This window comes from Macaca fascicularis, chromosome 11 (genome assembly GCF_037993035.2).
Source record: "Macaca fascicularis isolate 582-1 chromosome 11, T2T-MFA8v1.1".
NCBI lineage: Eukaryota > Metazoa > Chordata > Mammalia > Primates > Cercopithecidae > Macaca > Macaca fascicularis.
The window spans coordinates 66,575,800-66,601,757 of NC_088385.1; the positions used below are offsets into that span (position 1 = coordinate 66,575,800).

Below are 25,958 nucleotides of genomic sequence, written 5' to 3' on the forward strand. Positions count from 1 at the left end.
GTCCACCCCCAAAAGGTTGCTCCTGCTTTCCTTATTTATTATTGTTACATTCTGAACAGAAAACAACATAAGATCTACCCTCATACAACATGGTTTAAGTGTTCAGTAGAGTATTGTTAACTATAGGTACTATGCTGTACAGTAGATCTCTAAGATCTATTCATCTTGCATAATTTTATCTTTGTTTCTTTGACTAATTCCTCCCCATTTTCCTCTTTTAGTACCTGGAAACAACTATACTATTCTCTGCTTCTATGCTTCCTCATCTTTAATGTTTCCACTAAAACACTACCTTTCATTTTTAAAACTAAAGATTAGTAAATGCATTGTATAAATATATCTGCATAAATGTATATGAAATATATGATGATAGTTTAATATATGTAAAGAAAAGGATGCAACATAGATCGATATAGATATAACTATCAAGCAGAGTCTTCCTGGATTATTTACTCATTTGTTGAAAGGAACTCTGGATGTGAGCTAGTCTTTCTGGAAGAAAATAGGCCAATTAAGTTAAGGTGCTGTGAAATTTCACAGAAATGTTGGTGAGCATGTAGAATTTGGACTTGTCAAGGTCTCTTTTATCTGGTCCCTAAGCTGGCCTGCATAAATTATATATATTTTTTTATTTTCTTGGAGGGTTGCCACATGGAGCCTGTATAAATTATGAGTATAATTAAGCACATAGACTGGAAGATCAGAACCTAATTTTTAGATATGCCTCAGGTTCTCTTCTGAGGCTTTGCCTGGAAGCCAGGGAAGTTCTCCCTGCCAGAGGAAATAGATATAAAATAATTTCTTCAAAATATAAAGGTTTTCTACCTTTGGATGAGCTGATTACTTGGGGTGGGATGGAGCTGCTATTCTCAAATTACCCAGCTTTAAAAAGCAGCAGATGGGTCCGAAGGCTCCCTGTAGGACCAGAGCTGATGTATGTGCCTCTTCTCACTGCTCTAATCCCAGGCCCAGGAGACCCATTTAGTGTGAACTCTTCATTCCTAGCACAAGTTAGACCTTTAGTTCCATCCTTATGAATTTCTCAGTGTTTATTCATGACTTTTAAGCCTCTTCACTCATCTTCTTCCTAGTCCCCACCCACCCGCCATTTCTCATGGACTTGGCATGCAGATCACACTTTCCTCATACTCTCATACAAACCTCATTTGACCTGGTGGCTGTGTTGCCTTTGTTCAGCACTTTAGAATAGGTGGCCCTGGATATAAGACAGACACTGGGTATTTAATGAAGGTATTGACATTTTTCTTAGTTTTGATCTAGGCAAAGAAAGCCTTGGTCCAAACAAAACAAACTCTTAGGTACTAAATTCTATATATTCAGCAGCATATTTAAATTGAAACAAATATATCTGATGGATTAGAGATTTAGCATATTTTTCTGTCACCCCGATTTGATTAGGAAGTTTGAATTCTAAATCACAAGATCTCTAAAATAATTTGTTTCTTTCCTGAAACCCAGTCTGTCTTATTATAAGCCATGTATATTACTGACAGTATTTCTAATAATTATATTTCAATTTTTTATTTTCATTGTCAATGGATATTTAATTTATTTAATTGAATTTTAGAGAAAATTATTTAAATGAGTATAGGGAATTATTTAAGTGACAGATAGTGAATGCCAATAAGAATTTTCTTTCTTATAATCATAGGCTTGTAGTTTACTGTTGTTTTCTTTTTAACAAAACCTGATTTTTTAAATCTTATACTTTTTATTTTTTTTCTCATGCCATGTTTGGTCATTTTAGTCATATCTTAGTTCTATTATTGTATTGACAAAGATGTATTCAATTTCACTAATTATTAAAAGATGTTCAAATTTTATTGAGGTGATTTAAAGGCAGTGGCTCTAATTTGGCTTACTGAATTCAAATATGCATGTAACAATTTGTTTTTCTATTTCTTTAGATAATCCAAAATCTACTCTACCTCTCTTCATTTGTAATACCTTCAAATATCACACTTCAAGGTTTAGTGACTAGGCCTAAAGATTTCACATATAATCCAAAGAAATCTGTTCAAGTGGACATCTATCAACAGGTAAAACTATGCTTTTAACTCTGTTTTTCTTGTCTATGCTTACAAGTTGTGCTTGTTAAAAGAAATAAGACACAACTGATATAAATTGTATTAAAATATTATAGAATTGAGCATAGGAAAAAAAGGCATGAAGCCAATGAGTGTGTATGACTTGGATCTTGACAACTGGTCAACTCAAGAGTCACTAATAAGGCAGACGTAACAATGTTGGAATTATAATTTTTGAAACTGATTGGTTCTGGGTCTGTTTTCTAATGGATCAGTTAAGAGATCATAAGATGTCATTTTATATGAAGAAAAACAAAAGAAGTAGTAGATAAGAAAATGAAGAAGTATATGAGTGGCGCCATGCACCCTGGAGCCCACAGTTATCATTCAAATCAAGGAAATGTGCTGAAAACAGAGAGTAAAATATCATATAAATGAGAAATAAATTGATGAACTGTGGGAAAAATGTAATGCAAAAACAGAAAAGATTGAGGAGAAAAAATGCTTAATCATATGTTTTTTATTTAAAGGCAAGTATACTTTTGAAAGGAACGATTTGTGTAGCATCTAAGAAAATAGCTTCACTTTTATAACAAAGCAGAAACAATTTGAGTAGTTGACAGTTCAGAGAATGAACATGCAGTACATTAGAAAAACATGAATTTAATAGGGAATATAAATCAGAATTCCTCGGTGATATTCCTTCAGACCGGAATCTAGAGAAATGTGAAACAGCTGATTATCTATGGAAGGCTGATGTGCAGGTCACCTATTGTCATTCAGAATTGTTAAAGAAAGAACATTTGTGCATTAAAATATGTCTGGGGATATGATTGATACTTAGAGGAGGTGAATATGTAGTTGTGTGCATGTGCACACGCATGTGGATGCACATGTGTATGTGTGTTTGAGATAGAAAAATGGGAGGAGTCAAAGGAAGGGCTGGTAGTGTATGCTATTACTATCCATTTTTACTCCTTTCAGTTTTTCCGATGCTTCCATTTTTTTAGTCCTTTTCTGAATTTGGATGATGGCCTCATCATTTACTTGTATATACCATAGTCAAGATACATTTAGCAAATATTCCTTTCCTTTACTTTTCATTTAGGATGTCATCTAAAGCCAACCTCTTCTCAGGCACTTATACCATAATTGCTACCAGCATTTGCCTTGAGATTGCTGCCCCTGTCTAGAAAGGACTGTTAAAAAAAAAAAGTCTGCCTCAAACAAACATATAGGGGCCTAACATTTTATTCTGATTTATTTCTCTTTAACTTCATTACAAAACAAAACCTGAAACTTCATACTTACAGAGATAAAATGACAGCGGATGGCATAATGGGTGAAATTTTTTTTTCAAGTTCAAATATTTATAGCTATTTATTGATCAATTTGTCTTTTATTATAAAGACAAATTTTATTATAAAGACAATTTGTCTATTATATGCTAATAACTATACTGAGAACTTGGAATACAATAACTGCCTTGTTATCTTAGAATCTGATGGGAAAGATGGATAGTGAATAAGTCAGTGGAAATGTTATTTGAAGGCAAAAATATTGTAGCTGTTTCCAAATTATTCATTGGGAGAATGACGAATTTGGAGAAATCTATGTTTTCCTATGATTCAAATTGAAATCAGAACTATAAGAAAAGTACTTATTACAATAGCTTATAATATTGAGATAAGGTAAGAATCTAAACAGTCCTGAATTTTTTATGAAATAATTAAGAGAATATTAACCAGTGAAATATTAAAACTGATTATGCAGCTATTTGTGATTTTTAAAGAAATCCAAATAAATGAGAAATTCAAATCTTAGAACTCTACTTCTATACAGCACATTTTAATTAAATTTATATACATAAATATATACACACATTGAATATACATATATACAGATAAATATTTATGCATTTGTTGTTTCTTCAATTCTAAGAAGCACATATTTCACATTTTAACATCTTTGAAGTCAGGATGTCTTACACTGGATGGCATTTTATAATCATTGTTGCTAATGTTGCCTATGCCTATGCACATTTTAGTGATTGTTTCTGATCATGGTTGGACAGTTTCAGTCTTTTGATATTTCAGTCAATAAACCATTTGTGGACCATTAGAGGAAGGAATATAAGTTCTGTTGTTCACTGAGTATCTTCTGTTGATATTTTCTGGTAAGACGAAGAACATCAGTGTAAAAATTTAAAGTGGTGTAAGCAGCTTGAAAGAAATTCCTAGAGACAGTAATGGAATACTCTGTAGAAATGCCAAACCGTGGATGCTCTTTATAGGCCAGAGGAGGATATTGTGTAAAAAAACACAGCTATTGCAAACTGTGATTCAAAAAGCGATTCAGAAGAATCATAATCCGATTGTGAAAATATTTAGCAATACTTAATGAGTTGGAAGTTGTTTTCTTTTAGTACATATTTATACATATAATTTTGATATAAAAATTGTTGTCATTTTCAATTGGATAAAATGTATTATGTAAACATATATAACTGAAGCTATAGCAGAGTATATATAGCAGAATATATTCACCAGTATGTCTATAATAGTTTACTCTAGTGTTAGGACTGTGGGTGATTTATATTTTTTTATGTATTTTTTATTTTTAAAATTTTTAAATTACTAATTAGTATTTATATCATTGGCAAATGATAAATAGTTACTTATTTTAATCTTTAAGTGAAAATGTATTCTGAATTTGTAGGATAATTACTGAAGTGGAAATATGATGCATAAGTGTCCAAATTTTAGAAGGACAAGTTGGAAGCTTTCTTCCATTGGTGTAAGCATAACTAGTAAAATACAAGAACTGGTATTTAAAGAACAGAATGGCTCTAACTACATGAAAAGATATTCAAAAGTATTAGTGATCACAGAATGCAAATTAAAAGCACAATGAATTTTTTCATGTCTACTGCATTAGAAAAAAATTAAAAATTATGCATTGGTCAGGATATGTGGCAAGGAGAACTCTTATGCACTGCTTGTTTCAGTGTAAATTTCTACAATAAATCTTCTATAATTCCTATCCAGTATCTCTGCAGAATTGTTTACACAAATGCCCCAAGAGAGAAAAGTACAGGAATGTTCATAGGAGCATAATGACATCTAACTGGAGACAGTTCAAATCTTTATATATACTTAGGTATGAGTTACATATAGATATAGATACATACACATGTATATTCAAAAATGACGTATGGTCAATCCTTATTATGAGTGATTCCATATTTGTAAATTTGCATATCCACAGAAATTTGTGATTCACAGCACTTCTGCAATCATTTGCTGACATGCACAGAACAGCAAAAAAAGGTGTTATGCAACACTTACATTCCCAGCTGAGGTCAAACAAGGCAAGACCCTGCCTTCTGGTTTAAGTTCTCACACTGTAAACCAGTATTCTTTTTATAGTCTAATACCATGTTTTTCACATTTTGTGCTTTTTGTTGGTGATCTTGCTGTTTAAAATATTCCCTAAGAGTAATGCTGAAGTGCTGTCTAGCATTCCTCCGCACGAGAAAACTATGAAGTGTCTTTTAGAAAAAATATTTGTGTTAGATAAGCTTCATCCAGACATGAGTTACGGCGCTATTCCCTGTAAGTTTAGTGTCAATGAATCAGCAATATGTATTAAGTAAGGTATCTTTAAACAGAAACACACGTAAAACAAGGTTTTGTATTGATTGGTTGATAAAAATGTGATCAGAGTCTCACAGAAACCTAACCTAGTTTTTCTACTATGTGCAGCGGTTCAGCATTTGGTAATTCAGTGTTCATGGTGACTTTATAGAGCACAGCTTCCATGAATAATGAGAATCAACTGTACTCTGTGACATGAGATTTATAAGTCTATGTACATCATGTCTAAATCTAAAATTATAATATTAAATTAAAAAACGGTTTCCAAGATTATATATGTCATATGCATATGATTACATGCATATAATGTATAAAATGTAATATATACTTGAAATATTAATAATTTTATTATTGTTATTATTGTTAAGAATTAAATGTTGACTCTGATCTATATATATTTTAGGTAATACAAATTTTATGTATAATATATATTTAGCTTATGTATTATATATAAATTTAGGAACATATAACATATACATATACACACATACATATATGGTAAAAGTATAAATAACATTAACTTAAAAGCCATCATACAATTTGGGATAGTTGTTGCCGTTTGGTAGAGAAAGAGCGATGTGGTCAGAGATGGACACACGGAGGTGATTTGATTAAAAATGGCTATTGCTATTTTCTGAAGATCCTAAAATTATTTAATATTTTTAGAGAAATTCTGGAGGATTTCACATTCAACCTAAACTATGATTTATTGAACACTGAACTATGTGCAGATCACAAACCTGAGGCAAGCACACACTATTTCATTTAATTCTCACACTACTCTTGTGAGGTAGGTACTCTTCATGCAATTTTTTTTTGACACTCAAGATGAGATTGTCATGCAAATTTCACTTTAAGATTTGGCTTTTAAAAGTTATAGCTTCTACATTAAATGTAATAAAAGACATGGAATTTTGAAAGCCACATATATATTTTTTCTCTCTAAAAATGTAATTTTAAGATCTTCACTCATTGTCATTTTATATATAATTTTAATAAAAATTAGTATAATGATAGGTAAATTTGTCTAGTACATATTAGTGATGCCATTTACATGTAGTCTTCTGTCAGTGTTCTTAATTACCTTATAAACTAAATATAGGTATTATCCTGTTTTTACAGATGACACCACAGACTCAGTTTTATTACTTTACTAAGCGTTACAGAGTAAATGATGGAGCCGGTATTTGTAGCATTTGAAGCTCTTATGCTTAATTTTCATGCCACAAGAGGAAACCATGTAAAGGAAAATAGGCTTAAATGTACAATTTCACAATAAACTAGAATTTTAGAAAATAGAATTGTATATATGTGTGTGTGCATGTGTATATACATTTTCTTTTCTATTTTATTCTTTGTATAGGAGCAAACCAAGTAGAATGGTTTTAAAGGGTCTATAAGTTCAAATTATTTTAATATAAGAGTGTTCCATTTCTTAAGGTGGAGCGTATTTAAATGCTGAGAAAATTCTAATTCATAGAATTTATACTAGTGTTGACACCTATTTATTGTGTGAGTCTACACACACCTCTTTACTTTCCTATGGGCATAGTTTCCTGTCTGTAAAATGGAAATCCCATATTTATAACATGATTTGAATATTAATGAATTATAATATTTGTATTGATATTATTATTTTAAAATATGGGTTTAAGATTACTTAGAAATGTTATTTATGATCTTTGAAGTGAGTAAAAACAATCATCCAGTTGTATTTCTGAATGTTTACTATAGCAGATGTGATAAAAACTACAATAGTTTAAACTCATGAATTAGTAATAAAAGATGGTTTAGTTTTCTTTATGCAAGCAGGAAAACTGCAGAGTGAGGACTTTAAGCCCCGTAACTGTTTTTACATGCTGATTATACAACAAAGAGTAGTTTACCACATAAATGTCCTTTGGTATTTCCTCAGTATTCTTCTATGGTTTCTTTTTTAAATTTTCAAGCAATAAAATAGGTACTTTAAAATATAGCAATAAAATTTAGTAATATATAGATTCAGATACTTTAGACAACTTTCAGAGATCATTTGCTATTTTCAACTGGTTTCACTAACACTTACAATATTTATTTCCTTTTCTTTTTTCCTTAAATATTATACATCTTCAAAGATACTATTTCCAATTCACATGTGATGTAAAGTCATCATGTTATGTTAACTGAAGACCAAGGAGAAATAAACTTATCTCCCAATTAATAGATGAATTGATAGATAGAAGACAGGTAATTTTTATGTTTCTAAGAAAGCAAAAATGATTGCAAAAGCAAGCTGTACACATGCTGAAGACTACAAACCATCTCAAAATAATTATTGAGAGGTGTGGTATTTTGGGTTGATTTTAGCAATTTTAGCATTTGCACGACATTAACTTATAGAAGTGGCTTTGCCCCGATTACTGTGATTGACTAAGCTCTACATTATGTGCATTATTTCTTTGTGGTTAAAGCCTTTCATTTGACCTTGTCACTATAGTTTCCATGACATTTTTTGGTAGGCTTCTAACATACAAATGTATACCTATAAAATAAAATATTTCAAGTTATTTTATTCATTTTTTGAAAATTAGATGCCTGTGACCATTTTGATCAATAAGAATACTATAGATATGCAGAGAAGCTGTAATAAAAATGCCAACAATTTTTTTGCTTGCTTTTTGTCCCCCTAAATTACATTACTCGGTAGTCTTATTTCTAATTCTATTTATATTATCTGTAAAGTCAGCAGTGATTAGTAAAATTGAGTCCCTTCCATTACTATTTTACTTGGGTAAGGCTTCTTAATATTTCTGAAATTTGTCACATTTTAAAAATACAAAAAACAAAAAATACCGGAAAAGGCTTTTATTGAAACTAAATTGAATACTTACTGAAAATAAAAAGCATGTATTTAGCATAATAAGTACACAATATTTATTGAGTGAGATCCCCTTATCCATTTTTGTATACTTATAGATTACATTATAGATTACTTTGAGTATCATGCATTAATTCAATAAGATAAGTAATTTGAACTCTTGAGACTATTCCATCAAATTAATGCCACTGTATCTAAAGCCATATTTTATATCTGTATATTTAGTCAGGAATAACTTTAAATTTTACTTTATTGTATTTTCTTGGGAAAATCAGAAGGATTTACCTTTTTCATACCATTTAACAATTTTTAAAATTTTTTTCACCTATAGTGTCTAATAGAATGGTAGGCACATTTATCAATTATACCTCTACTTCCTATAAAAGAGTAATTTGAGACTGCTTTTTAAAAAATAACCATATATCAAAACATCACATTGTACCCCATAAATATGTAATAGATACAAGTAAATATATAAAAAAGCTAAATTTGTTGATGTATGAGTATATAAATAAGACATGTAAAATATATTTATAAAAAACATTTTTAAAAATGAGATATTTTCTGTACAAATCATTGTGGCAATTAAAGCTTATTTAGCTATTTTATTTTAATTAAAAAACATTTTAGGGATAGGGCCTCTCTCTGTCACACAGGATGGAGTGCAGTGGCTCCATCAGAGCTCACTGCAGCCTTGAACTACTGGGTGAGTATAGTTAGTAATACTGTATAGTATACTGGTAATTTGCCAACAGAGTAGATTTCAGGTGTTCTGAGCACAAAAAAGAAAAGCGGTAACTCTATGAGGCGAGGGGTATGTTAATTAGGTTGACTGTAGTAATCATTTTTGCTATGAATGTGTATAACAAAACGTTTTACACCTTAAATATATAATTTTTATTTTTAAAAAATAGTGGGGGCCGGAGGTGGTGGCTCATGCCTGTAATCCCAGCACTTTGGGAGGCTGAGGTGGGTGGATCATCTAAGGTCAGGAGTTTGAGACCAACTTGGCCAATGTGACGAAACCCCATCTCTACTAAAAATACAAAAATTAGTCAGGCATGGTGGCACCTGCCTGTAATTCCAGCTACTAGGGGGCTGGGGCACGAGGATCGCTTGAACCTGGGAGGTAGAGGTTGCAGTGAGCCAGTATCATGACACTGCACTCCAATCTGGGACACAGAGTGAGACTCCATCCCCCCCCCCCCACAAAAAAAAGTGAGTTAGAGTTGTCTCGACAATCATCAAAAAGCTAGACAACAGAAAGCACTTAAAAAAAAAAAAGCCAATAGATCATGTCAAAAGGCTGTGCAACCATCATTTCATTCCTTGGCTTAGCCTTAAGCAGGAAGGAAAAATGAGACCAAAATTATCAATTATTGAGGTTAAAACAACTGATGATTGAAGTAGAATATGTATGAGATCTATCTTAGAGCTATGTCTGATGTATAATGTAAAATTGTACTTCAGTTCAGATCTAAATTCTTCACTTTGAGTAATTTTTGTTTCAATAATCACATTAAATTATTTAAATATTTAGCCCACAGTAATCAAAGGTATATAACTTGCATTGATTTTTTTTGTACATTTTCTGGTAATTTTCTGAATAGAAGAGTGTGAAAAATATTCATGAAAAATCATATTGTAGTTTTAACTAGAAAGTACTATTTTAGTGACTATCAAGAGTGGTAAACAAAAGGGGAAATAAAATTTAAACTGTTATTTCATTTTTTTAAATATAGATTACTTGAATTTTCATTAGAGGAGCAGAAATGCCACCAATGCCAAGTACCCCACCTCCGCATCCACCTCCAGATGGAGGATGGGGCTGGGTTGTGGTTGGAGCAGCTTTTATCTCCATTGGATTTTCATATGCATTCCCTAAAGCCGTCACCGTATTCTTCAAAGAAATTCAGCAAATATTCCACACTACCTACAGTGAAATAGCATGGATATCATCCATTATGCTGGCTGTTATGTACGCAGGAGGTAAGCTTCTTGCAGTAAATAGAATCCTGAATTAAGAAAACAATTCCTCCGTGTCACAATGTTTTACATATAGTGTCTTGGTATATTAAAACCTGTTTTTATGTTATAGTCACTTAAAACCAATCAAAAGTATAATTAGAACTGAACTTTCAATGATTTTAGTGATTCAGCATCTTAAGCTATTTGCTTTGAATCGAGTCTTAATAGGGGATTTGTTTGAATAAGAATTGGTAAGCACAAAGCAAGATTTACTAAATTATGGAATTTCCAAGTGAAGCTACTTCATTTAGTTTGAAATAAAGTCCATATCATATTGCTGATGTCATTTTTCACTATTGCAACCTCTGGTAGAAATGCTTTCTTCTGAATGAGAAGAAAATTTAAGTTGCTGACAGTTTATAAGCCCAGAAAGTACATCGCTTTAAGCTGCAAAAATGAAGTGTTAACATGTACATTCTAGACCCATTCAAATTTGTGTGACTGAAATGATTATTTATCTCTGTAAGACTCATTAAATATGACATATTTTTAACTTAAATGGTTGCCTGAAAATTATCTTATTACCTTCTATGTTCAAATGAGGGTATGAGTCATGAAGGATAATGAATAGATCAAAGTACCATCCCACTTCTAAATGTTAAAAATTTGGAATTATTGGTGCCTTATTATGTCACCTATTTTCTTTAAATCAATCTCAGTAGCAGACCAGACTCTCTTGTAGAATTTTTTGAAAGTCATTACTTAAAATATGTCTTTTAGAGTTTTTATTTTTCAAGTGGATATTTGACTTTAAGGGATAGATATAGACTCAGACTATAGTCATTTAAAGAAATTATATCAATTATCTTCTGTGATTTCTTATTTTTCAAGTAAGGATAATATGGCTCTTAGTCATGGAGATAGGACATTAGTATAATATCCAGTATTTAGTAATATTTACTTTCACCCAAGGCCTAAGTACTCAATATGTGTGATATGACTTAATCCTCTTAATGATCCGTGAAATAAGTATTATCTTCTCCTTATTCCATAGCTGAGGAAATAGGTAAGATAGCTCTCCCAAGTCAAACAGCTTGTTAGTGGCAAATAGAGACTGCAACTCCAAGCATTTGACACCTATGGTCTCTGACTTTTACATCTAGAAAGTGACATCTTTCTGTTTACATCTAGAGAGTGACAAAGCCAGATTCAGCCCAGGCCTTCCGTAAACCTGATTCATTTCTTTCCATCTCAGCTCAGTGGCTTGTGTACCACCTCCACCAACATCATTTGTTCAGTGACATAATAATTATTCTTTAGGACATTATCTTTTTCTTGTACTATGAAGGTAAACAGTTGATCCTGAAATAATTGTGTGTGTGTGTGTGTGTGTGTGTGTGTGTGTGTTTATGTGTGTTGGTGCTGGAATGTGTTTTCTACTTTTTATGTATAGTGATTTTATATTAATACAGCATATGTTTCCCTTATCCATTTGGTTAGGTTAAACATGCATTTTTCTTCCAGTATCAAAAGGTATCCTTTAAATACTATTTGGGCATGTCAATGCAAAATTCTACTTCTAACACACATTCTGTGAATCTCCTTTGGGCAGTTGCTTTATAGATTGTAAGAATGTTATTTCTTATGACCATAGAAACAGTAGGTATTGTAGAATAGATATTCCTGTATAGAGCAGCACATAATCATCTTGACTTAAACTCCAAAACGTGCTAATATTAAGATACGTAGGAGTTTTTTTTTTTTTTTTTTGCCTCTTAAATACAATTGAAACAGTCTCTTCTACTGAATTAATGTAAGTCCATTGAATTTGAACTTCATGTCTTATATAGTCATAATTCTTTATTGAGCAGATAGTTGACTAACTCATCAGTAGGACACAATTTTATACACCGTTTTAGTTAACCAAATCTTAATTTACATTGTCTATTAGTTTTCAGACCTCAGAGTCTCAATGGCTTAAAACAATATGGTTTATTTCTTGCTGAAGCAATGTTTCAACAGGTGGCTATTCCATCACCCAAGGCTTTGTATGTTGTTCCCTAAATCTGCTCCATCTGCTGGACAAATAGTAAAGGCAGACAGCACAGAAGATCATGTGGACTATTTTAGGGGGTAGGCCTGGAAGGAATAAACATTATTTCTGTACATATTCCATTGATTAGAACACTTATACTGCCCTACCCAGAGTCAGGGACCATGGATGCTGGGAAATGCAGCCTTCCTAAAGGAAGAAACAGAACTACAAAACATCCAGCCAGTCCTAGACAGAGCTTGGTTTCTCAACATTCTCCATTGAACAAAATATGCATGTGTTTATAGACTTGCCTATGACAGCCCTCCACCCTCTGGCTGGATCTAAAAGGAACATTAGAATGTACAGTGGCATAATTAACTTTCTCCAACTACGAAATCTCAATATGAAATTATGAAAAGTAAATATCCTATATTTACTACAAATAAGTGTTTTCATTTTATTCATACTTACTTTTCTATTTTACTATGTATGGTATAAATTTTTAAAAGCACAAAAGAATTCTTTGAAATTCAGGAAGAAAATGGTAGTTTGTTAAAATAGTTATAAATTTGGAAAAAGCTGCCTTAAAATTTTTAGGGTGATAGGGATTTTATATATGCTTGTTTTGTGAAAGCAATGCTAGATACATACAAATTCTTAGTATTTAGTAATTGATGATGGCAATATCTAGGTTAGATCCAAGTAAATACCTGGAATATTGCCTAACGTCCTCCGGCTAAAACATTTAATGTTTCATCTCTGGCCATAGAGAAAAGTCAGGAATTGAAGAAATTCTGCTCACCTTTGGTCCTTCTTTTAAAACTGTAAACACAATTCTATGCCCATTGTCTAGTGGATGAAAATGCTTTTACCTGCCATGTCCACTGTTGAATATAGATCTTATACATTTACATAATTTGTTGGAAATAACATCTACATCTTATCCTGATAATTAGTTTCTAATCTTTTAACCAAAAATAATTGGCATACTTAAAATTATAATCTAATGTGGAAACAATTTTCTTAATGTGGATGCGATAATTTTTTTTTCAGAAACATAGTAACTATTTAGATATAGTCAGTTAATCTAAGACACAGGTATTAGTCCTGTTACTCACATTGCAGTCTTTCTTCAAGTGTGGTCTACAAAATGCTTTGCTTCTGAGTCATGAGTCTTGTTAAAAATGAAGTCCTGGGCCTTATCCCAAATCCCCTTTTATCAGGATTTCTGTTGATAGAGTTCAGAAACTTGCATTTTAACAAGCATCTCTGAAAACAACTTCACTTTATACACAACACAGGGGTTCACTGTTGTAGAAGAAAATCAATATTTGATTTTAAAATACTTAAATTTTCATATAATATATGAAATATATTTACAGGAGTCTTTTAGGTTGATGATTATAAAATAAAATTAAAGAGCATAAGGTGAAAAGACATAGTTTAATATGAAGTATAATGAGTCTCTCTAGCAAGTAGCTGAAATATTCTGTTCAATGCAATGCTAATTGCGTTAGCCTAGAGAACACCTAAGATCTGACACATTCATTAGGGCTTAGCACTCAACCTATTAATCACTACTGTGGGGTCACTGAGTAAGACAGAGCGTGTTCAGAGGCCTGGCCTGTGATGTCAGGACTGGAGTCTCTTGTAGTAATTAGTTGGCATCTGGGCTTTGGTAGCAAGGTATTATCTTCCCTTCTGATGTCTGCATTAAAAATGAAACTAATGAAAGGTTTGCAGGAAGGATGGAAAAGAATGCAAATTATGTTTATACCTTACTTCATCCTTAGAATAATGGCATTAAATTACAGCAACCCATCTGGATGTCCATATGTTCTCCTGGAGGTCTAGCAAATTTTAGCTAATAGGTCAAACAGTATGGTCACCCCATTAATAAAGCACTAAGTAGAGGTAGAAAACAGAATTTAAACTTTCTACACTGTTTAGAAGGACATAGGGTTTTATTTTGTAAATAGCGATTACATAGGATTGTCTTTAGTACAATATTTGTTTTTGTATTCTATTGAATGATAATCTATACATGGTTACCTATACAGTTACTGACTACAGATTTTGGACTGCCAGTTTCTATGAGTACTTTATGTGACTTTTCTGATAAAAATCCGTTCTGACTTGGAAGAATCAGCCATTCTGGAGAGAAGAATTGGCTTTGTCTCCATGGTAACTTATTTTTCTGTTTTATGTGAATAGTGAAGGCCAATTGTGTGAAAGTAAGGGTAATAGTTTTGTGATGTACTACTTTACACAGGGATTGAACATTAGAACACTGACCTTATTTTACTGGAGGCCAAGAAGCAAAAGGCTTTAACATAGCAGGTTGGTGGTCATAACATCAAATATGTATTTTTCTATTCTCTTAAAATTTTAAATAAGCTCAATATATTATTCTGCATTGTGCCCTAATATTTTACAGAATGAGGGAGGCTATTAAAATAATTCATACTGTGCAATGTCTTAGCAACAATAAAAAAAGAAAGTCATTCCATTCCTGTGTTTGAGATAGCTAGGGCTTTCATCTTAGATTTATAAAAAGCACAAAGTACGAGGTACACTTTGACAGCCCTGTGCAAGTAGGCTGTGGACTTTTTATATCTATGCCATGTTAGGCTCTTTTTTTCATCCGTAGGTATAAATATCACTAAACCTTTCTAGGAAATATGGCACAGTGTGGCAGAAACTATTATGCTCACCATGTATCCATGCACTCCTCTATATTTCCCAGCTTTCCTCCCCTTAGGCTGAGGCCAAGTGACTATTTCTGACCAATTAAATATAAGTGGAAGGACGTATGTCCCTCTGGACACCTCCTGGCAAGGTGATTTGATCTGGCATGCATCTTCCCTTTTTCTACAGTTATATAGACTATACTGATCATTACAAACATGAGAGCTTGATTTATTGTGTAACCACAATATAAGTTATATACATTATTACATGGGATGAGAATGCACTATGAGATATCCTTAGTCAATTTAGCTTATATTATATCATGAAATGTACAAGTGCTACTTGGTCATATCTCTGTTAGAGAAGAGATATCCTTTGGTATCTCAAATGAAAAAGTTGTGAGTGGATATTATCATTGCCAGTTTCCATGGAATAAAAGTGAGAGGCAAGGACTTCAAAACACAAAGTAGGAATGGAGTCATGGCCCTGGAGCTTTCTGTGATGAAATCTGTGTGTCTATTCCAAAACAGGGATGAAAGGGGACAGAGGTCAACGACAGATTGGAAGTGTGCTTAGAGCCTTTGAAATTATTCCAGGACATACTTTCCCTACAGAGAGCGGATAATCTAGTACAAATAATATCAGAGAGTTACTAAATGTTATTTTCAACAGAAATTTTAAGAACCTTTGTTGAAATCTTTTCTGACTGATACATGTGCCTTAGACAGTGAACCCTTCACTTACTGATATATAAAAAGAACCTGTTTATTAATTTATGACCTGATGAGAATAAGACTACCTTTCCTGATTTTTGGCTTCAAAAAATTCAAAAATATGTTATTATATCGTTACTCACTTTATGCAGACGTGTTTTTGTTGCAAATGACAGAAACCTGATACAGATACCATAAAGCCTAAAGAGAAATGTTCATGTATACAAATCATGTATACAGAGGAGAAGCACAGACACCAATGTCGTCCAGCTCAACTAGCACCAATAATTCTATTTGTCCAGCGTGTTGCACTCTCTCTTTTCTCTTCTGCTTCTTCCAGAGGGCAGCTTTGTTTATTTATATTGATATTCTTCCCCTGGCACCAGGAAGATGTTTACCAACATTTCAGCCTCATATTTCAGCTTAAATTTGACACTAGGAAGACTGCCACTATTCCCTAAGTTATACTTTGACAAATTCTAAGGAAGATTGCTAGGACATGGCCTACTTTGCATTTGCCCTGCAGGCAGTGGGTGAATGAGGGACTAACACTGGCAGCCTGAGCGGAACTATGCCTCTGAGATAGGAAAGGAGCAGTTCCGTAATGGAAGGACACTACTGTTCCTAGAGGAAGGAAGGATTCTGAAGAGACAAAGTATTAACAATAAGCACTTACTACTTTAGTCTTTTTAAAGAGATTAATATGTTATGTTTCAAGAGTAAAAATGTGTTGGGTTTTACTAGTCACTCACCGGGAACTTTGCATGTAGATACTTTATAACTAGCTAGCAAGCTGCATATATAGGTTACATGTCAAAATGCGTATATCATATTTGGAAACTATTGCCTAATGAAATATAATGCTTAGTAGCCACCCAGAGGACTCAACTGTAATTTTTAAAAATTTGAAACAGGGTCACTCTGTTGCCCAAGCTGAGTGTAGTGGTGTGATCATGGCTTATTGCAGCCTTGACTTCCTGGGCTCAAGCAATTCTCCTGCCTCAGCCTCCTGAATATTCTGGGACTAGAGAGGTCACCACCATGCCCAGCTAATTTCTGATTTTTTGTAAAGACGAGGTTTCACTATGTTGCCCAAGCTAGTCTCAAACACCTGGACTCAAGCCATGCTCACACCTTGGTTTCCAAAAGGGCTGGACTTAAACAGGCGTGAGCCACCACACCCACCCAGCCCTAACTGCATCTTATATGAGTTGGTGCCTAGAGTGGAACATAGATATGGAAAGTCCCAGGATCTCAAAATGGATTATTAGTGATGTAATTGTGCAATGAGAAGCAGAAGAGCATTGTAATTGGAGAGTGAGCTCCAAAGTATTAATAACAGGTATGAAATTGAGACTTTGCTACTGGGTCATTCAGCCTATTTGCCATTTTACCTCGGACACTCAGTTTCCTTATCTATAAAAATTACATTAGAATGTATACATTTGTGTGTGCATATGTGAGTGTGTGTGTATGTATAGTGTACACTCTCCTGCTAAGAGTCATTATTAATAATAAACACCAAATATGATACTTAGGAAATTGTAGTTTTTGATTCATTGCAGTTTGTTGCTGCTGGTTTTTTTTATATATATATGTATTCTCCATTAATCAGTGAAACTGCAGATAAGGAACAAAGAAGATAGTAAGTTTGACTCGATCAATCTGTGCCAATAACATTTGAAAACAACTGGGAATGCAAGAAATAAATAGGTCAATAATCATTTCTAGAAGAAATCTATGCCCTTTACTCATATTTTCTGTGGCATTTCCCTTGTGCCTCCTATGATTTGGATAGTGGACAAGACATTGGTCATTCTTTTTGGGCCATCCTATATTGAAAAATCCTTCCTATGTTTAGGGGATTCCCAACATCATCATTTTCTGCCTCCCCAAGGGAAAAGACAGATATATACTTTCTCAGAGTTTATTACACTTAGGGCACAGGCATGTGACCCAGGCTCCGTCAACCCAGTGTAGAAAGGCCAGTTTTCATTCAGAAACTACTGATGTGAAGAAGCAGATTCCTCAAGAAAAACATTCAGATGAGGTGGTTATAGATAATTAATAACCCATTCACGCAAAACTAGTGTCAGTGTTTAGGGTCAATGGGACTTTTCACTGTAAACTATGTAGTCATTGGTGGCATCTGTGATGTCCCCATTGGAGCAATCAGTTTTGTCATGTGATTTGGTCAGCATCCTAGCTTGGGTTTTTAAATCTCCCCTCATGTTCTCTGACTTACTTTTATATCCTTAATGAATGCTTTCTTCCTTAACTAGGATATTTGATAGATATATATGGAGTTAAGTTCCCCAAAGGTCCTAGTGAATTCTAGAATGAAATGCTGTCATGAACTAACTGGTTATTTTGAAAACTTTCTATGGATCTTTTCTTTTCTCCCTTCCCCTCGCCTCCCCTCCCCTCCCCTCCCCTCCCCTCCCCTCCCCTCCCCTCCCCTCGCCTTCCCTTCATGTGGATACATAACAGATATAGTCTCACTCTGTTGCCCAGGTTGGAGTGCACTGGCACAATATTGGCTCACTGCAACCTCTGCCTCCGGAGTTAAAGTAATTCTCCCGCCTCAGCCTCCCGAGTAGCTGGGATTACAGGCACCCAAGACCACGCCCAGCTAATTTTTGTATTTTTAATAGAGACAGGGTTTCACCATGATGGCCAGGCTGGTCTCAAGCTCCCAACCTCAGGTGATCCAGCCATCTAGGCCTCCCAAAGTGCTGAGATTACAGGCGTGAGCCACTGCACCCAGCTGAATGTTTCCTTTAAAAGAAGGAACATTCCTACTGTTTCCCAGCTCTTCCTCAACAACATATTAGGATTGAAGAATTTACCGCAGTTCTTTTTAATTAACCATTTTAAAGAGCTCTGTAAAAAATGAAATTAAATTTTATATTTTCATATGCTGTGGGTGACTTAAGTTTGATGGATTATGTCACAGAATGCAAAGTAAATACACGTTGAATACTTTTTCGTTATAATAGTAGTGACTTTGGCGGAATAATTGCATTGTTCCAAAGGGATTTTTAAATGGTTAATCTAGATGGCTCTCCTTGAGTGAGAATTTGCTCAGCTGGATGGAAGTATATGCTACAGGAGTGTGGTTCATATATTTGACCCTAAGGGAAGGCCCTGGTGATGGCATAAACTATCCCTGCACAATTGTTGTCTGAGGATTCATTTGCAGTCACCAGAGGTAGGGATGTCCGGGAAATCCAGCATCACAATTAAGAAGAAAACTATATATAATTTCACTCATTCATCTATTCCACAGATACACACTGAGCATCTTAAATGTGCAAAACACTGGTGTGGCATTGGAAAAACCACAGCGAGCCAACAGACACAGGCTATGCTTTCAGAATATGAAATAGCCATTTACACTTTTCCTTATTTCATTACAGTTATGATAAATGTTAGTAAAGAGGCACAGTGGGTGCCATGCAACAACAGAAAACGGAAATTGATCTCATAATTGAGTGATCAGGCAAATTTCTTGAAGCTGAATTTGAAGGATAAGGAGGCAGCACTAGTCAAGCAAAAGGAAGTGTTTGAGGCAGAGGAAACAGTATTTGTGAAAGCCGTGGAAGGAAGAGTCACAGAGAGTTCTCGTAGTCCAGAGGAGGTAAATGTGATCGATCTACGGTAAAAAGATGGAGAAAGTTGTATTTGATGGCCTAAAACCTACCAGAAATGATCCTGGGCCACATATTATATCCACATAAACAAAAGAGAAGAGGATTGGAGGATAGATATCTATGCTACCATGTTAGTCCGCTCTAGCTGCCATAAAAGAATATCACAGACTGAGTGGATTAAACAATGGAAATTTATTTCTCACAGCTCTAGTGGCAGGAAGTTGAAAATCAAGGTGCCAGTAGGACTGGTTTCTGGTGGGGCCTCTCTCTTCGTCTTGTTAGATGGCTGCCTCCTAGTTGTGTCCTCACATGGTCTTTTCTTTGTGTGCATATATCCCTGGTGTCTCTCTCTCTCTCTCTCTCTCTCTGTCTCTCATTTTTTCCTTTTGATGTAGAGTCTTGCTCTGTTGTATTTTTAATAGAGATGGGGTTTCACCACATTGGCAAGGCTGGTCTCGAACTCCTGACCTCAGGTGATCCACCTGCCTTGACCTCCCAAAGTGCTGGGATTACAGGCATGAGCCACCATGCCCGGCCTCTCTCTTTTCTCATAAGGAAACTAGTCATAGTGGATTATGGCCCAACTTAATATTTCTTATGAGCTTATTTAACCTTAATTACCTCCTTAATGGTCTTATCTTCACAGACAGATACACGAAGTGTTAGGGCTTCAACATGAATTTGGAGGGACACAATTTAGTTCGTAACAGGTACTAGGATCAGAACTCTGAGTACTCTCCTTTTTAATCAATTTTAAGAGCAGATGCATAATCCAGAATGTGTTAAAATACATTGTTGTCATTCTTTGTGGTAGTTATGCTCTATAAAGTGCCACAAACACTGAATGAAAAAATACCAAATTGCTGCTGCTAGGGGAGATTTAGGGTTATAGTTCCCTGAACCTCTGATCATAAAATTTTCATTCACCAAGCAATCCATGGCTTTGTTTTCTATGGGTTTCCATTTAAAGACATTGGATTCAATATATGTCATTGACTGACATTGAATTTTGGCTGAAGGTGCTATAATTTATTCCTGAATTAAGCTTATTAAACACATACCTTTCCTCCATAAGGCATATCACAGCCTTCTTATGCCTAGGAACACCAGCCAGCACTTCAGCATTATGCTTTGAGGCCATTTTAAACAGAAGAATTACCAACAAAAAGCACGAAAATGCAGAAAATGTGGTATTATATAGGCCCTGAAAAGGACAGTTGTTTATACTCTGGGAGCTGGAACAAGAAAGCAGATCATCACCTTGTTTGACCTCAGCTGGGAAGATGAGGGCACACAATGCATGTCAGGTGATCCAAATTTTTCGCCACTCTGCACATATCCACCAGTGACTGCAAAAGAACTGAGAGTATTGATTTTAAGGTTACAAATCAATTTTAGTAAGTAGACAAATTTGTAAATATAGAATCTGCAAATAATGAAGACATTTGTAAATATAGAATCTGCAAATAATATACCTATGCCCTTTCTCTGGTGAAATTACTGCATTTCTTGTACTTTATAAAGGTGTTTGTAATTACCTAATGTTTTTATTGTAGTTTATCTGTTGTTTATAAGAATTGCATAAGCCTGCACAACCACAAAGCTAATTTACATTAGCGTTTTTGTAGATAGGTATTGGTTATCATCCTGGAGTTTACTGAAGTTCTTTTTAAAGGAACACAACTTTCTTAAGCTATAAAAGCAATAATAATTACACTTAGAATAGTCCTAATCACTAGAAGGGCGTTAAGTATAAAGCTTTGGAAAGCTTCTGTGGAAGCTTTGATGGATTTTTGAAAACTGATGAACAACTGATGATCCACAGGCTTGAATTATTCTGATTAGAATGTGCTGTGCATGACTGTAGCATTCTGTTGGCTGGTGGTTTCCTACTTTGGCCTTGTGTCTCATGCAATCGATGATTGGATTAGCAGCAGTCAGTGGAAGCAACTGTATATTTTCTCAGCACCCCAGGAAATGAGTGTGCATTCTTGGAAGGCTGAAACGGAATAAAACCATTAAATAGAACTCTGATCTACTTCAGATTCATCTCTTCCCCTTATATAATGAGTAAAGAGCATTTGTAAATAGGACTATGAGAGAAATATGGATAGTGAACAAAGGGGAGCAAAAGGAGAAATATGATGTGTGTGCAGGCAATTTGGAATTTCATTTAAATTTTCCAATCTTCTACTAGATAATCCTAAGTTCATGTATATGACTTATATTGATATAGAAATACAAGAATCAGCTGGGTGCAGTGGCTCATGCCTGTAATCCCAGAACTTTGACAGGATCACTTGAGTACAGGAGTTCAAGACCAGCCTGGGCAATATGGTGAAACCCTGCCTCTACCCAAAATATAAAAATGTACTGGAGTATGGTGGTGTGTGCTGTGTACCAGCTACTCAGGAGGCTGAAGTGGGAGGATAACTTGAGCCCAAGAAGGGGAGGTTGCTGTGAGCTGAGATGGCACCACTTCACTCCAGCCTGGACAACAGAGCAAGACTGTCTCACAATAAATAAAAATAAATAAATAAAAGAATAATCTGTAAATCAAAGGCATTTAAAGTATCTTTTTGGTTCTATTAGGAAAAAACCATATAGTAAGTTCAGAACATTTAGGATTTTATCTCAGCTGGTGTAAATGGCCGTGATATTGGTACGAAGATGAAATGATGGGTGTTTTGGCAATGGCAGCTGTAAAATCTACATAGCAAACAACAGATGGTTGCTTATTTGACTTTTGGGTAAAACTGGAATATAGAAACTGCTGTTGAAATAGGTCTTTCTCAATGTTTCAGATTTCTATCATCTTCCAAAGAGTGAACATGGATCTAGAGACAGAAAATTTTTAAAGCCTCCCTTTGTATTCTTAGTCTCTTGTGTGGGACAAACTTTTCCCCACTTTCATCAGAAATATGCAAAGGGTTGAATTTTAATAACCTTAGTTACAGTGTCCTTGAATACAGAGGCTGTCATTAACTTTCCAAATGCCTCTTGGGCACCAGGAGTATTTCATGATTCGTTTAAAATGTAGGTAAAATATCTACACAGAGTTAGTTTGGCTCTTGCAGGTAAAGAAAAACAAGTTTAGTCAGATGACTCCGATAAAATGAACTATAAGTCCTTCTCATGAGAAATATTAAGTACCTCTATGTTGTGGCAAAAATATTACTTAATAGTATTTCTTAAGTCAAACATGATATGTTTTAGAAGCTAGATAAAACTTTTCAAAGCCAACATAACCTCTGCCCCTTAGAGTTGGCTCCCATATTAGATCAGACACAATTGTACTAGAAACCTGAGGCAATTCATGCATGCTTCTGAAACTGTTTCCCTAACAAAATAGCCTCACCTCTGTGCCCTATAAACCACTCCAAAATACAAATGTGGGAGAAAAAGAAAGGTTTTTATTCACCTCATATTTTAATTTTATATTTGTAATCTCTTGTTTATTTGAGTGATTTTATTCTCTTTGGCTTATTAAATGAAACAGCAGTGAATGTTGAACAATTATATTTAGATTTTTTTCTACCTATTTGTGAAGAAACAAAATTGGAAACAGAAATGCCTTTTAAAAGATAAATTTTCTGAAGACATTCATGCTCCCTTAGGAGGATCAGTAATAGTGTCAGAAAAACACATCTCACAAAGTATCTAAATTTCTGTTTGGTTTCAGACAGTTCTCTTTTTATTGCTTTAGCTAAGTCATACATATTTATTAGCTAAAGAATAAATTTAATAAGGTCCAAATTAAATTAGCTATATATACAAGTACTAGTTATAGCTTCAATGATACTTATGTAATATTCCAAATATAACTCTTTATTTGTTATGGTGATTTTTGTCTAAGAGGTATTCTTTTTTCCACTGGCAGTCTCGTTTATTTATTTCTTTAGAGTGCTTAATCATTGATTTTTAAGTAAAAAGCCTACATACAATCTTGTTTCAAAGCATACCAAAAGCTTTCAGAGATGAGTAACTCATCTTTTTTACAAAATACCTAAAAAATGTTTTGCCTTTTTTTTTTTTTTTAAGAGGCATTGACATAGTGGAATAGTGGTAGGGCATGGAGGATTTGTCTGTTCAGATTCCAGTGCTGCTTCCTATTAATTGGAATTTTGGGAAGATACTCAACACCTCTCTGCTTCAATTCCTTATATATAAAATGCCTGTGGTTTATTTGTATGAACTAATATTTCTGAACTCTATGATTAGTTCATATCTCATAATTAAATACAGTAACAAAGAATACTGTGGCTATCTGGGAGAAGATGTCCTACCATCTCAACCTGTTTATGTTAAGTTTATGTTCTAACATTGAATTTATTTAAGCTGTTTTGAAAATTCAAAATTGTCCAAAGATACGTACAGCTTCTGCAGCATGGAAACTAGGAAAAATGGATATAGAAGGAAATAAGTATCATATGATAAAGCCTGCTTTGCCTTATATTTCAACTTAAAATAGTTGTAGACATAAGAAGAAAAAAAGTGATCCATCTTTCTGTTACTCTGCCCATCTTTAGCCTATGGTACTTCTAGACACTATCTAAATTAGATGTTTTAACATTTAGTCCAGGTTTTATGTTCTATCATCTAGGACCCCATTCCCTCACTTTTTGTTTTTGTCTTTTTCAATGCAGTAGAGTAAGAAAACTTGTCACATGTGAAAATGCATAAATTGCAAAATCCATTGTGATTACAGAGGTCATTGTGCATTACCTTTGCTGTGAATAGCTGTGTATTGTGTTCAGATAGACTTTAACAAAATAGGTGCACAAAATGAGCACCATTCTTCATAACATGGCATCCAGAGAAAATTAAAAACAGAGAAGCTAAAATCATCGAAAGCACTTATTTGTGAATTCATGTTTGTTTTTGATATAAAGAATACCTGTTCTAGTAAGAAAGACAAATCAGATTTTATCTTTACAAGGTGAAAATATCAAGTCTAAGAAGAGATATAATAAAACAATATGAAATCCTGAAGAGTATGGATTATATGAAGAGATGTGTTAATTAAATTCCACAATATTGGAATTGCAGTGGGAAAGAAGACAGAAAAATGGGGCCCAAGAGAAGTCTGAAAAAGATCTACTTTATAACATAAGGGAAAAATATACAAAATGTATGATCCCAATAAAAAATGAGTTAAACCAAATTTTGTAACAGTTTGTAACAAATAAACTTTAGATAAATTCATTAGCAATAGCTGTAGGTTTAAAGGGAAACAAAAGTATTAAATATATATTTTATATCAATCTGCACTTATTGAGGATTGCTGTATTTTGAATTTACTAAGAATAAACATGTTAATCTTCTAAGTAAATATTGGAAACAGGATGCATACCTGGGTCTATCTGACTTTGAATCTCATGTTTTTGTTAACTTTTCTGGAATAGGAATGCCTCATGACTATACCTTTCTTTTCTAATTCTTCAGGCTGGTGTCATATGCAGTAGCTATATAGTCCATCAGTTGATTGACATGTTATTATAGGATCACTGTCTAAAGAACACAGAATTGGAAAGATAATACATTTGTCCCAGTTTGGAATTTTCTTAAGTTATTGTTAATTGTTACTTATATATTTATAGTTGACTAAAATTTATTAGATCTTTTTCTTTTTTTAAGCACCCTATCATAAATTTGGTCTGTGTTTTCTTGAAATCGATTTTTCATCTTGTAAGACCATAATTAGTACCCATAATAACAGAAATGTATATATTTTTGTTATTGAAAAGGACCAGTCATAGTAGTGTAACCTTCTTGTATCACTAAAATAAAATAGTGAACAAAAGTATATATTTGATGTCAGACCGAGGAATGTCCTGTTTCCAGTATCTCCCTTAAACGTGTTATCCATCCCTTCTAAATTTTAGTGATTTTTCTACAATATAGGGGGAAATTATATATCCAATCCAGACACTTTGTCGTAATTGAAAAAAGGGAATGAATGAAACAATAGCTATTCAATAGCTATTATCATCATCCAGTCTCCTCCCCACTCCTTGTCTTCCAGAAGATCCCCAACTCCCATGTTCACACCCTTAAACTTGTCATTATCAATAACTTTCAAATAATCTCAATTTTTAAATAACTTACTCCTCAGTCACCATGTCCTATCTTCCACCCCATTGTTTTCTAGTACTGCAACTGTAATAATCCTTTAGCTCCATCAGTACTGTTAAGGTGTTGCTATACTACCTCATCTATAACTGCTTTCCATACCATCTTCACCTCCCTTACCGAGCTAAACTTCAGATTCAATTAATTTAAGTTCCTTGCATACATTCTTAACTTATCCACCTACCATTAATTTTTTTTTTTTTTT

General features: G+C 33.9%; 1 protein-coding gene across 12 annotated transcripts in view; it reads left to right on the forward strand.

Moving 5' to 3' along the window:
* Positions 1-25,958, forward strand: part of SLC16A7 (solute carrier family 16 member 7) — a 169,953-nt gene that overhangs the window by 93,897 nt on the left and 50,098 nt on the right. For all 12 annotated transcript variants that reach the window (XM_005571408.5, XM_065524506.2, XM_005571410.5 and 9 more), the window contains 2 exons: positions 1,929-2,060; positions 10,304-10,550. In XM_005571408.5, the coding sequence (XP_005571465.1) occupies positions 10,334-10,550 (217 nt within the window). In that variant the 5' untranslated portion in view covers positions 1,929-2,060; positions 10,304-10,333. The remainder of the gene's footprint in view (positions 1-1,928; positions 2,061-10,303; positions 10,551-25,958) is intronic.